Source organism: Cinclus cinclus, chromosome 24 (genome assembly GCF_963662255.1).
Source record: "Cinclus cinclus chromosome 24, bCinCin1.1, whole genome shotgun sequence".
NCBI lineage: Eukaryota > Metazoa > Chordata > Aves > Passeriformes > Cinclidae > Cinclus > Cinclus cinclus.
In genome coordinates, this window is record NC_085069.1 from 6,088,438 (window position 1) to 6,100,605 (window position 12,168).

Genomic DNA, 12,168 nt, shown 5'->3' on the forward strand with positions numbered 1-12,168 from the left:
GGTCGCAGGATGGCTGAGGGTCTTGGGATCATCATCCCATGGATAGCTTGGGGATCACCAACCCACGAGGGTCTCGGGATCACTTGACCCACCGGGATCCCAGGAATAACCAACTCACGGGGGTCTCAGGATCATCATCCCATGGGAGTCCGCTGGGCTCAGCACCCCATGGGGATCCCTGGAATTACCACCCCATGGAAGTCTCTTCAGGGATCACCACCCCACAGAAGTCCCAGGAATCACTGACCCACGGGGGTTATCTGGGATCACCCCTCCAAGGTGATCCCAGGTCATTCCCACCCTGGGATTTCCCTCTCCCACCCTGGACCCTTGGAGCAGCCCTGGCCTCTCCCCCCACCCTCAGGGGGTAGGAATAGCCCTCCACCCACCCCCCAAAATTCCAGACGAGGCCTTGGCATCTCCACACAGAAGCTTTAATGGACATGACAGTGATCCCACGGGTGGGATGAGTGTTCCAGCACACCCCCATTCCAAAGGCAAGGGGCTTGGAGTGCCCAAAATCCCCCGTGGGGGGTCCATTCTGTGCTCCTCCTCCTCCTCTGGCTGATCCCAGAGGTCCCTGATCACAGCTGGAACATTCTCAAGGGAGCACAAAGGAAAGCCACGACTCCCTGACGGGACTGGGGGGGGGCCCACAAGACCCTCAGGGTCAAACCTCCAGTCCCTGACCCCTCTCTCTGGAGCTGGAGCTGATTCCATGTGTCCATGATCCCCCAATCCCTTATCGGGGGGGGGCTCTCCATGTCCCACAACCAGGGAAGGAACTGGTTCCCAGTTTCCAGCATCAGAGATTCCCAGTGCTCTGGCCTGGGGGAGGCTCCGTGGCTCCCCCCGTGTCCCGCAGCCGTCGGATGTGCTCATCCAGGAGTGCCGTGAGGTGAGCTGGACCCCGCTGGAGCAGGGACGAGGTCTGGGAGGACAGCAGGGACAGGGCTGCCACCGTCTGCCCCTGGGACACCTCCAGGGATGGCAGCTGGGCAAAGTTCTCCACTCCCTTCCGGCTCAGGATCGTGTCGTCGATGCAGGCACCTGGAAAACGGGAGCTTGGGATGGGCATGCAATAGCAGAGCCCTTCAGGAAAGGACTGCTCGCTCCTGCAGGCTGCCTACCCCTCCTCCTTTGGGGTGCAGCTCTGTCAGAAGGCCCTCATTCCCAGCCCTTGGGCCCACATTCCCAGCCCTGGGCCCACATTCCCTGCCCTGGATGAGCCCCCCAAACCCTGAGCCTCCATTCCCATCCCCAGATGAGCCCCCCAAGCCCTGGGCCCCATGCCCAGTCCTGGCCCCCCATTCCCAGCCCCGGATGAGTTTCCTGAGCCCTGGGCCCCCACTCCCAGCCTTGGATGAGCCCAGCTCTGTGCTCAGGGCAGGCTCTCACCCAGCAGGTTGACCTGGGGCACTCCCTTGAGCACACGCAGCATCTCCCTGGCCCGAGTCTCCGGGCTCACCAGCAGGATGTTCTGGCACACGAACAGCGGCAGCAGATTGCGGTACTTGGACTGCGCCAGCACCGGCCTGACAATCTGGAACAGAGCCGAGGATGAGGCACAGAACCACTGGGATAGCCCTGGAACCACCCAGGAACCACTGAGATATCCAGGGAACCACCAGGATAGCCCTGGAACCACTGGGATAACCCTGGAACCACCAGGATACCCCTGGAACAACCAGGACACCCCTGGAACCACTGGGATAACCCTGGGACCACTGGATACTCCTGGAACCACCAGGACACCCCTGGATCCACCAGATACTACTGGAACCACCGGGACACCCCAGGAACAACCAGGATACCCTGAAACCACCAGGAAGCCCTGGAACCATCAGGATACACCTGGAACCACCGGGACACCCAAGGAACCACAAGATAGCCCCGGAACCACCAGGATAGCCCTGGAACCACCGGGATAGCCCTGGAACAGCCCTGGAACCACAGGCATAGCCCCGAGCCCCCCATCAGGGACCGGCCCCCACCTCGTTGAGGACGAACTTGACGTGGATGTTGTGCTTGCGCAGGTAGTGCCGGAACATGGCCACGTCCTCGTCCGGCATGGAGTTGTACTGGCACACGGCCACTATGCGGCTGCCCCGCAGCGTCTCCTCCACCTGGCGCCGCAGCACCCGCACCTGGCCGTCCTCCTGGGGCAGGGAATGTGGGATATGGGACGGGGCATGTGGGGTATTGGATGGGGAAGGCGGGATGTGGGACGGGGAATGTGAGATATGGGGACGGAGGACAGGGAATGTGGGATATGGGATGGGGAATGTGGGATGTGGGACTACCCCTGTGACCCCTTCAGGGGACAGGGAATGTAGAATATGGGAAAGGGGAATGGGATGGGACCCCTGCTGTGATCCCACAGCTGGAGGCGCTGGGGGGAGATGGTCCCAGGGGTTGTGAGGTGATGCCATGGATTTTGAGGCGGTTCCGTGGATCATTAGGTGTTCCCACGGACCTCGAGGTGCTCTCATGGACCATGAGGTGATTCCATGAATCTTGAGTTGTTCCCATGGATCTCAAGCTTCCCCCACAGATCTCAAGACTCCGCAGATGGGGCCTCACCTGGCTTCCAGCACCTGCCAAAGCTCTTCCATCCACCCACCACATCCTAACCATGGCATTCCACACCCTGGGATGATCTTCCCAGGCTCCAGCCAGGTTCTGTCCCACCTCCCCCAGTCCCTGCAGAGCCTAGGCAGGGCCAGGCCGTGCCTCACCTGCTGTGCCCCGGTGCTGGGACGGGGCAGGCAACGCGGGGGCACGGCCGGCCGTGGGGGCAGGTACTCGGTGACAGCCATCAGCTTCTGCCGCTGGAAGTGCATGGCCTTCCAGTGCCGCGTCACCGCCTTGGAACCGCGCCGCAGGAGCTGCAGGGAGGGCAGCCAGGCTGCGGGGCAGCGCTCAGCACCGGCACCGGTACCGGCTGCTCCCCGGGGCTATGTGGGTCCAGGGTCTGGCCATGCCTCGGGCCTGCTCTCACTCCTTGCCCCGGACCTGCTCCTGTTTTCCCGGTCTCTGCCCCTTCTCATTCCCTGTCCCATCCCTGTCCCATTGCCACCCCTGTCCCAGGCCCGTTCCCATTCCAAGCCCCTGTCACAGTCCCGTCCCCACTCTTGTCCCAGCCCCATTCCCATTCTCATTCCCGTTCCCATTCCTGTCCCAGCCCCGTTCCCATTCCTGTCCCAGCCCCGTTCTTATTCCCATTCCCATTTCCAGTCCCGGTCCCATTCCCATTCGCATTGCCGTTCCCGTTCCTGTCCCAGCCTCGTTCCCACTGCCTTTCCCGTTCCCGGTCTCTCACCCCTCCTCCATCGCGTCCCGCCGCCACCCAGCGCCGCCATCTTGGCCGGGACAGCGCAAGGGCCTGTGGGAAGTTGGAGGACCCGCCACTTCCGGTGCGCCCGTCTCCGTAGCAACGGCGCGGCGCGGCCTGGGCGCCTCCGAGCCCGTACCGGGGGTGGTTGAGCCTCCCAAAGTGAGGGAGTCTGAGTTCCAAACCCGGGGAATCGATCCCGGTGAGCCCCCCTTTAGCCTTTCCGAGGGTCTCTGAGCCTCAAACACGTGGTACCCGCTCCGGCTGAGCTGCCGTGGCTCCATCTCAGGTGTCTCTAAGAGCCTCCCCCTCAAGTGGGGCCTGGTGCCGGTGACCCCTCCAGTCCCATTGTGGGGTCTATGAGATGCCCAGACCGGGGCTCCTTGTCTCACTGGTCCCCCTCAGTTCCAGTGCCATAATCCCTCTGGATACAGAGCCCCTCTGCCCCACTGTGGGGTCCCAGCACTGACCCCTATCCCAGCAATCCTTTCCCCACTGACATCCTCAATCCACAGGTTTTTCACCTTCTTTTCCCACAGACCCTTCCCCTTCCTGCATCCCCCTCAAACCCCCACCGGAGGAGAGGACATGGACCTCCAGGCCATCCCCACCATGGCTGAGCAAGGGGACAGCCTTTGTGGGGGTAAGTTTGACATTTGGGGGAGTTCATCCCAGGCAGGGAGGGGACAGAGAGGGCTGCACCCCTGGTCTGGACCCTCCCTCTGAATTCTCACAGCCCCTGAGGAGCCATCCTCAGGAATGACCCTCAGCGACAGCCTCATCATGACCCAGATCAGGTGAGGATCCCACAGAGCCTGGGCTGGCAGGGAGGGGGCTCAGGGCACCCCAAACCCTCTCTTGTGTTCTTTTAGATCCATGGGGCCGCTGCCCACCTCCAGCATCCGCTTGGATCGGGAGAACATCTCCTCCATTGGAAAGCTTCAGAGGATGGCAGGGATCCACAGCCTCTACCTGCAGCAGGTACAGAGCTGTGCGGCACCAGCCCTGCTCCTGGGGGGCACAGATACCCCCACTTCTGCTCCCATTTTCCCTCCAAATATCCAGAAGTGAGCATTTTCCCCTCACCCTGGAGGGTTTTCTCCCAGTGACCCCCCCACCCCAGTCCCACTCTGGAGGTCTCTGAGCCCCACTCCCGATTCCCTCCCATCCATTGCCAACCCCACTGGAATTCTCATGTTTCCAAAGCCACAGGAGGATACTCAGGGTCCTGAATTTTGGGGTTCCCCCACCCCATTCCCACTCCAGAATCTCCAGTGCCCCCAGGATTGGTTGGACCTATCTCAGAGCATTCCCAAAATGTGATTTCTTTTCACACAGTAGGCAAAAACACGTTGGGGTTTTTTTTGTTTGTTTTGGGTTTTTTTCCCTATTTTATTTTCCAGAACCAAATTGAGAAGATGGAGAATTTGGAGTCTTTTCCCAACCTGAGGTACAGCAGCTCCTGCTCCCAAAGATTTATTTCCATGGGTGCCCTTGGCTGGGGAAGGGAGTCAAATTCCAGCCCTTGGGACACTTGGGGGTTATGACATTCCCCCCTTCACCCTCCATGTGCTCTCCAGGTTCCTCTGCCTGGCTGGGAACCGCATCCAGAAAGTGGAAAACCTTCAGGCCCTGCCCCACCTGAGCGCTCTGGACCTGTCCCACAACCTGATCCGGGTGCTGGACACAGGTGAGAAGCAGGAACAGATCCAGGGGGATGCCAGGATGTGTGGAATTCACATCCCCCGCCCTCCCTGTCTCAGTTTCCCTGGGTGCTGCTTTGGGAGTTGCCTCAGGAATGAGAGAAGAGCCGTGGGAGTTTGGGAGTTTTGGCTGGAGGGATTCAGCTCCCCGTTCAACCCCTCTGTGCTTCCCTTTATCCTGGCAGAGGAGCTGCCCCGCAGCCTCCAGATCCTCGACCTGACAGGGAACAAGTGCACCCAGCAGGATGGATACAGGTGGGTCAGGAGAGGCAGGAGAGGGAGAACAACCCCCCACAAACTGGGAGAAGCCTCGGGATGACCCAGCTGTGGCCTTTTAGTGCCTCTAGGAGAGCTGGGAAAGAGATTTTGGGCAAGGGTGGAGGGACGGGACAAGGGGGAATGGATTCACATTGCCAGAGGGGATTTTAGGAAGGAATTCCTGGCTGGGAGGGTGGGGAGAGGATGGAATGGAATTCCCAGAGAAGCTGTGGCTGCCTCTGGATCCCTGGAAGTGTCCCAGGACAGTTTGGAGCAACCTGGGACAGTGGAATGTGTCCCTGGATGGGATTTAAGGTCCCTTCCCACCCAAATCATTCCATTTCTGAATCCCTGCTCTCCAATCCCCAGGGATTTGAATCCCTGCTCTCCAAACACCAAGGATTCAAATCCCTGCTCTCCAAACCCAGGCCAGGCTCTGGTGGGCTGAAGGAGGATGGGACACCCACTCCCCATCCCACAGCTACAGAAAATTTGGCTTTTCCTTCATTTTTTTCCACAGGGATCTGGTGCTGGCAGCCCTGCCCAACCTCCTGCAGCTGGATTTCCAGCCCATCCATGAAAACACAGCTGAGGAAGAGGCAGGAGGAGGCTCTCGCAGCAGTGAGGAGGAGGAGGAGGATGAGCTGCACCCTGAGCAGAGGACTCCTTTCACTTTTGACAGAGGTGCCTGGGTGGGGAACAGGACACGCAGCACTCTCGGTCTCGGGGCTGCCAGTGCCACATCTCCTGGAATTCCTGTCCTTCCGTGCCTCCCTGGCAGATTTCCTCACGGAATTGCGCCGGGAGCTGACGGGGCGGGCGCGGCAGAGGCGGAGGAAGAATCTGGACGAGCACCGGGCCCGGCTGCAGGAGCTGTGGGAGCGCCGGGCAATGCTGCTGGAGCTGCCAGAGGAAGGAGCCACCGACACACCCGAACGGTGTCAGCTCCGCCCCCGAGGGACACAGTCCCCAAGGGCACAGCTGTCACCTCTGGTGGCATCCAGTGAGTCCCAGCGAGCTCCTGGCACCATCCAGCCCCCAGGCAAAGCTCTGGAGAAGGAGACCGGTGCCAGAGGAGCACAGAATGGGAAATTATCCCAAATATCCCGCAGCAGCAGCCAGGAATAAAGGTTTTATTCCCATCCCAGTCCACCTGGATGTCACCCTACAGCCATCCTGCGGGGCTGGAAATGGGGGAAAGCACACACAGAGCTGTGGGCAGGGATCCCAATCCCATACCCTATCCCCGTCCTTCCCCTTGCACCTCATTCCAGGCCGTGGCCACCTCTTGGTGCTTCCTCCAGGGTAAACTGGGGGCTGGCACCCATGGAGGGAGTCAGGAAGAGTCAGAGTCAGACTCTGGGAATGTTTTGTGGTTCCTTATCCATGAAAAATGCCATGGGGGAAGCCCAGTCCACCCACCTGTGTGGGGTTTAGGTGTAAAACTTCATCTCAGCCTCCACGCAGTCGAAGAAGAGGTCAGCCAGCTCCTCTGGGCAGGGGGTCACAGTGCCCTGCAGCAGCTCCCTCATCCCCTCCAGGCCCTGCCTCTCCAGCTCCTGCAGCATCTCCAGCAGCTTCTGACCCCGCTCCTGGTGGGATCAGGGTGGGATCAGAGAGCTCAGGGAGTTTGTTCCCATCCAGAGTGGGATCAGAGAGCTCAGGGTTTGATCCCATTGCAGGGTTGGGAAAGGTCTGTGAGGTTTGTAGGGTCTGTGAGGTCTGTGGGGTCTGTGGGGTCTTCAGGGTCTGTGGGATCTCCAAGGTCTGTGGGGTCTCCAAGATCTGTGGGGTCTGTGGGGTCTGCAGGGTTTGTGGGGTCTCAGAGATCTGTGGGGTCTGCAGTACCCAGTCCTGCTCCATGAGCTCCAGCGCTGCCTGATGCCGGCGGTACAGCTCGTGCCGCCGATCCACGGAGCTCTGGAATCTCGGGATCTGCTTGGCAGGATCCTGCAGGAAGGTCGGGGATCTCACCTGCGGCACCGGCTTGATGCCAGCCACGAACACAAAGGGCTTGAAGACAGACCTGGAGGAGAAGCCGGGATAAGAGAGCAGAATTCCTGGGAATGCCACATGCCTGTCCCCAGCCCGTGGGGCTCACCTGGAGGGGTCAGGGGTGGCGGTGAAGAAGTGGACGCAGGGCAGGGCGGGGTCACGGGGCAGCACGGACACCATGCTGCCGGCTGTGCGGAACCCCTCGGTGTCCACGCAGATCCCGCTGTCCTTGTCCCGCAGGATGGACATCAACGTCTCTGCAGTGATGTCACCTGGAGGGACAGGCAGAGCCACCTCAGCACTGCCAGCTTGGCCATGGGCAGTGGGGACACACTGGGTGGCCATCTCCATCCCAGGCCCTGTCCCCAGGAATTGCCAGCACAGGAGCAGTCCTTGATGAGCCATGGGTGGCCATCCCTGTTCCCATCCCTGTGCTGTCCCCATCCCTGTCCTCACTTGAGTGCTGCCACAAGAGCTCCTTGCCAGCATGGAAGCAGTCCTTGGGGAGCCATGGATGGGTATCCCAGTCCCTGTCCTTGTCCTGTCCCCATTCCTGTCCCTGTGCTCTCCCCCTCCTGCCTCTGTCCTGTCCTCATCCCCATTCCTGTCTCTATCCTGTTCCCATCCCTGTTCCTGTTTTGCTCACAGCCCTGTCCTTGTCCTGTCCCAACCCCTGTCCCAGTCCTGTCCCCATCCCTGTCCCTGTGCTTTCCCCCTTCCTGTCCCTGTCCTGTTCCTGTTCCTGTTCCCATCCCCATCCCTGTCCCAGTCCTGTCCACACCCCTCTCCTTGTCCTGTCCACATCCCTGTCCCTGTGCTATCCCCATCCCTGTCCCAGTCCTGTCCCCATCCCCATCTCATCCCCACCCCTCTCCCCACCTGCATGCTGCTGCAGCAGCTCCTTCCCAGCCTGGAACCTCGCCCTGGCAGCCTCCATGCGCGGGGGCTGCTTCTCCAGGGAGAAAACTTGAGCGAAGCTGAACTCGCCGTCCCCGTTCCACCATCCCTGGCTCCGCGCGCGCTCCCGCAGCCCCGTGTGCTCGGCCGTGATGTCGCTGCCGATGCTCAGCTGGTTGGAGATGTTGCGGCTGCCCTCTGTGCCAGCCGGGCCGGAGGGGTCACTCGGGGCACTCCGGGACACCCCGTGCTCCCAGTCCTCCCAGTCCCCGCTCACCGCGGATCCGCTGTGCCGCCCAGTAGCGCCCGGCAGTCTCCAGGACCCAGGCCTCGGTGCGGTCGGCCAGCAGGAAGGTGTTGTGGTACACGAAGGGCACCGGCTCCTCCTTGCAGCTCCCGCCTTGGCCGTAGCGCTCCAGCAGAGCCGTGATCACCTCCAGAGCCTCCCGGGCGGAGCCGCCCCGCTCCAAACCCAGCCTGTGCCGGCAGAGCCCGTCAGACAGCGCTGGGGGCTGGGACAGCGGGGACACGGTGCTGTCCTCGCTGTCCTTGCTGTCCTCAACATCCTCATCAACGTGTCACCATCCTCACTGTCCTCACCATCTTCACCAACCTCATCATCCTCATCATCCTCATTGTCATCATCCTCACCATCCTCACCTCACCAGGTCCATGCCCAGCAGTGCCTCAGCCTCACCCGTGGGCTCACGGGTCCACACGCCCTCGTTGCCCACGCAGACACCGCAGTCGTTGGCGCCCATCTCGGCACCCCAGAGCCAGGCAGGGCGGCTCAGCACCACGGCGTGGGTGTGCTCCACCTGCTCGATCTCCAGGTATGTGCACTGCGGGAACACGGCGGGGACATGGGGGTGACGCACCTGGCACGCTCAGTGCTCTGTCCCTGCAGCCACCCTGGCACAGAGATGTGCTCTGGGGGGGACATGAGGGTGACACACCTGGCACGCTCAGTGCTCTGTCCCTGCAGTCACCCTGGCACAGAGATGTGCTCTGGGGGGGATATGGGGGTGACACACCTGGCACGCTCAGTGCTCTGTCCCTGCAGCCACCCTGGCACAGAGATGTGCTCCTGGGGGGGGATATGGGGGTGACACACCTGGCACACTCAGTGCTCTGTCCCTGCAGCCACCCTGGCACAGAGATGTGCTCTGGGGGGGATATGGGGGTGACACACCTGGCACGCTCAGTGCTCTGTCCCTGCAGCCATACTGCCCCAGGGAGGTGCAAAGTGGGGGGACACACAAGGGTGACCCCTGATGCACTGACCCCTACAGCCACTTTGGCCCCAGCACGGTCTCACCTGGACTTTGTCCCCAGGACAGTGGGTGGCAGCGGGGACATAGATGATCTCCTGGACCTCGTCTCGGGGACGATCGGCGTTCTTGCCGAAGATGACAGCGGGGGACGCCGTGTGCGGTGGCAGCGCCACGAAGCAGTCGCAGGACGAGGGCACAGGAGCCTGCCCCGCCATCCTAAACTGGGTCAGGGTGGGCGCCGAGGGTGCTGTCAATCCCGTCCCTGCCCTGGATGTGTCCCCAGAGTACCTTTGGGGCTGGGCAGAGGGAGTCTGGAGGGGCAGCTAGGGGATGAAGAGGTGTCTGGAGCTGGGGGGGCATCAGGGACCCCATCGCGGGGTGGGCTGGAGGCACCAAGGGAATGTCAACCCCTTGTCTCTGTCCTGGACGTGTCCTCGTCCTGGCTGTGTCCCCAGGGTCGCTCTGGGGCTGGGCACAGAGGGGCTACGGAATGACACGATCCCTGAAACCTGGGGGACATCAGGCGCCCCACAGCGGGATGAGTTGGGGGGTACCCCTCTCTCCGGGACCCCGCAGCTCCGCACCGACCCGAGCCACCCCCCGGGAACCGGGACCACTCCAGCACCGCCCGCGGACGGGACTCCCTCCCTCACAGCGCCGGTAACCGGGACCCCGCGGGGCCCTGCCGTGCCCACGTACCTGCCGCTGCTCCCGCACCGCCGCCGCTGGCCGGGCCCGCCCCGGCCCGCCCTGCCCAGCCCCGGCCGTGCGACGGCGGCGCCCGGTGGCCGGAGGCCGCACGACGGCAGCGGCGGGGACCGACACCGACACCGGCACCGACACCGGCACCGACACCGACACCGACACCGACACCGGCACCGGCACCGACACCGACACCGGCACCGACACCGGCACCGACACCGGCACCGACACCGACACCGACACCGGCATCGGCACCGGCACCGACGTGGGTCGGGGTCGTTCCCAAAAGAGCCCGGGGACAAGGATCCCCATTTTCCCCCCGTGGGGCAGGGACAGGGGACCCGGGTGTGTGCTGGGGGGGTCCCGTGGGTCAGAGCCTCGCTTGGGCATCACCCCCGTGGGCACCTCCTCAGCTCCGTGGGCAGCACCCGTCGTGGGCAGCACCCCTCGTGGGCAGCACCCCTCGTGGGCAGCACCCGTCGTGGGCAGCACCCCTCGTGGGCAGCACCCGTCGTGGGCAGCACCCCTCGTGGGCAGCACCCCGCCCGGCCCGCGGTATGCGGACGGACCTGCCGGGCAGCGCCCTGCCCGCGGGGGGAGCCTGAACTCTCGCCCGGCCCGGGGGGTGCAGGATGTGACCCTCGTGGGGGACTCGGCTGGTCCCAACCCGTGTCATCCCCACACCCAGCAGCCTCCGGTGTCCTCGTTCTGGGAAGCCTTGGAGAGTCGAGGCCAGGGTGGGGGGCGCAGGGCTGGATCCCAGAGCCTCTTAGTGAGGATAACTTGGTGTTGGGATTCCGGACCCCTGGGTGGGGATAATTTGGGGGTGGGGGTTCTGGACCCTTGGGTCCCTTGGCGGGGATAATTTGGGGATCGGGATTCTGAGCCCCTGAACCGCTTGGTGGGAATGGTTTAGGGTCGGCATTCCGAACCCCTGAGCCCCTTGACAGGGACAATTTGGGGTCGAGGTCCTGAGTCCCTTGACAGGGATAATTTAGGGTCTGAATGCCGGACCCCCCGAGTCACTTGACAGGAACGGAACCGTAGAGCCGGAGCATGGAAAACACGCGGCGTTTATTCCAGTACAAAACCCAAATCCCACAGCCCCGCAGCCTCTTCACAGCACAAACGCTCCCCTCTCCGGGCTGGGGGCACCCCTTGGGCCACCCAGCTCCATCCCCCCCGCAGCCGCAGCCGCCGGGCCGGTCCCTCCCTGCCCCGGGGAGGCGGCCCGGGGGTGGATGGGGGACGCGGCGGTTCGGGGCGCGGGGCCGGGATCCCCACGCCGCAGCAGGCTGGACTGGTTTCCCGGCCGCCGTCCCTCCCCACCCGGTTTTACAGCCTTCATTGCCCCATCGCGGCAGGCAGGGCCCCGGGGGTGCGGGGGCTGAATGCACCTGGGGGGGGGGGGGGCTGAGAGCACCTGGGGCCCCCCCTCGGCTCTGAGCCAGGCGGGAACAGCTCGCTGAGGCTGAACCCCGAGTCCCAGCGTGGCCGTGGGACCCCCTGGGCGGCCGTTCCCTCCCCAACCCACCCGTGGGGTGCCCCTGGTGCAGCCCACTCACAATCTGCGGCTGCAGCAAGGGGTCCCCAAGAGTTGCTGGATTTTGCTGGAGCTGGGCTCGGCCGCTAAAATCCCGTAGATGCGACACTGTGGGACATTGGGGAGGGTCCTGAGCCACCCTGGAGGTGAAATCCCATTTAGGGGACACCGAGGGGGAATTTTGTGCTGGAAAAGACAAACGCCGGAGTCGGGGACGTCCTTCGAGAGCTGCGGACAGCCCAGGTCACCCGAGTCCTGCAGAGGGACAGTGGTGGCCGTGCTGGGGCTGGGGACACGTCCTCGCAGACCCCCCCCAGGGAGACTTCACCTCGTGCTGGGGGGTCCCAGCCCCACGGCTCGTCCCTGCCCCACGGCGCGGGGGGTCTGCTGCCAGCCCCTGACACATCCGTGGGGACAAGGACAGGGATGGGGACAAGGATGGGACCCTTTGAGGGGTCCTAC

General features: G+C 63.1%; 3 protein-coding genes across 4 annotated transcripts; 1 reads left to right on the plus strand and 2 right to left on the minus strand.

Moving 5' to 3' along the window:
- Positions 1 to 418: 418 nt before the first annotated feature.
- MRPL10 (mitochondrial ribosomal protein L10) lies at positions 419 to 3,366 on the minus strand. Of its 2 annotated transcripts, XM_062508337.1 has the most exons (5): positions 3,323 to 3,366; positions 2,739 to 2,908; positions 1,995 to 2,159; positions 1,399 to 1,543; positions 419 to 1,050 (listed from the first exon to the last, which is right to left on the minus strand). In XM_062508337.1, exons 1-5 carry the CDS (start codon positions 3,360 to 3,362, stop codon positions 806 to 808), a joined length of 765 nt encoding a protein of 254 aa, XP_062364321.1. In that variant the 5' UTR covers positions 3,363 to 3,366; the 3' UTR covers positions 419 to 805. The 2 variants fall into 2 exon arrangements, with proteins under 2 accessions (XP_062364321.1, XP_062364320.1); XM_062508336.1 differs by lacking the exons at positions 2,739 to 2,908; positions 3,323 to 3,366 and having other exon boundaries at positions 1,995 to 2,609.
- Positions 3,367 to 3,922: 556 nt separating this feature from the next.
- On the plus strand, positions 3,923 to 6,423 carry LRRC46 (leucine rich repeat containing 46). The gene is made up of 8 exons (XM_062508041.1): positions 3,923 to 3,977; positions 4,071 to 4,131; positions 4,207 to 4,315; positions 4,738 to 4,784; positions 4,915 to 5,024; positions 5,223 to 5,292; positions 5,816 to 5,979; positions 6,077 to 6,423. Exons 1-8 carry the CDS (start codon positions 3,923 to 3,925, stop codon positions 6,421 to 6,423), a joined length of 963 nt encoding a protein of 320 aa, XP_062364025.1.
- Positions 6,052 to 10,167, minus strand: SCRN2 (secernin 2). Its single transcript, XM_062508309.1, has 9 exons — positions 10,161 to 10,167; positions 9,506 to 9,784; positions 8,848 to 9,029; positions 8,465 to 8,664; positions 8,170 to 8,385; positions 7,397 to 7,562; positions 7,144 to 7,321; positions 6,718 to 6,887; positions 6,052 to 6,168 (listed from the first exon to the last, which is right to left on the minus strand). The coding sequence occupies exons 2-8, from the start codon at positions 9,674 to 9,676 to the stop codon at positions 6,729 to 6,731; spliced, it is 1,272 nt and encodes a 423-aa protein (XP_062364293.1). The 5' UTR covers positions 9,677 to 9,784; positions 10,161 to 10,167; the 3' UTR covers positions 6,052 to 6,168; positions 6,718 to 6,728.
- Between the last annotated feature and the right edge of the window lie 2,001 nt (positions 10,168 to 12,168).

Bases quoted from the DNA above. Each gene is read 5' to 3' on its own strand.
- MRPL10 (XM_062508336.1), bottom strand. From the start codon at position 2,492: ATGAGAGCACCTCGAGGTCCGTGGGAACACCTAATGATCCACGGAACC. The intron at 1,544-1,994 runs GTGGGGGCCGGT...GCTCTGTTCCAG, and splicing joins TCAAGTTCGTCCTCAACGAG to ATTGTCAGGCCGGTGCTGGC. The intron at 1,051-1,398 runs GTGAGAGCCTGC...CCCGTTTTCCAG, and splicing joins GCCCCAGGTCAACCTGCTGG to GTGCCTGCATCGACGACACG.
- LRRC46 (XM_062508041.1), top strand. From the start codon at position 3,923: ATGGACCTCCAGGCCATCCCCACCATGGCTGAGCAAGGGGACAGCCTT. The intron at 4,316-4,737 runs GTACAGAGCTGT...TTTATTTTCCAG, and splicing joins ACAGCCTCTACCTGCAGCAG to AACCAAATTGAGAAGATGGA. The intron at 5,293-5,815 runs GTGGGTCAGGAG...TTTTTTCCACAG, and splicing joins ACCCAGCAGGATGGATACAG to GGATCTGGTGCTGGCAGCCC.
- SCRN2 (XM_062508309.1), bottom strand. From the start codon at position 9,676: ATGGCGGGGCAGGCTCCTGTGCCCTCGTCCTGCGACTGCTTCGTGGCG. The intron at 7,563-8,169 runs GTGGGGAGAGGG...CTGTCCCTCCAG, and splicing joins GCTGCTGCAGCAGCATGCAG to GTGACATCACTGCAGAGACG. The intron at 7,322-7,396 runs GTGAGCCCCACG...CTTCTCCTCCAG, and splicing joins GCCACCCCTGACCCCTCCAG to GTCTGTCTTCAAGCCCTTTG.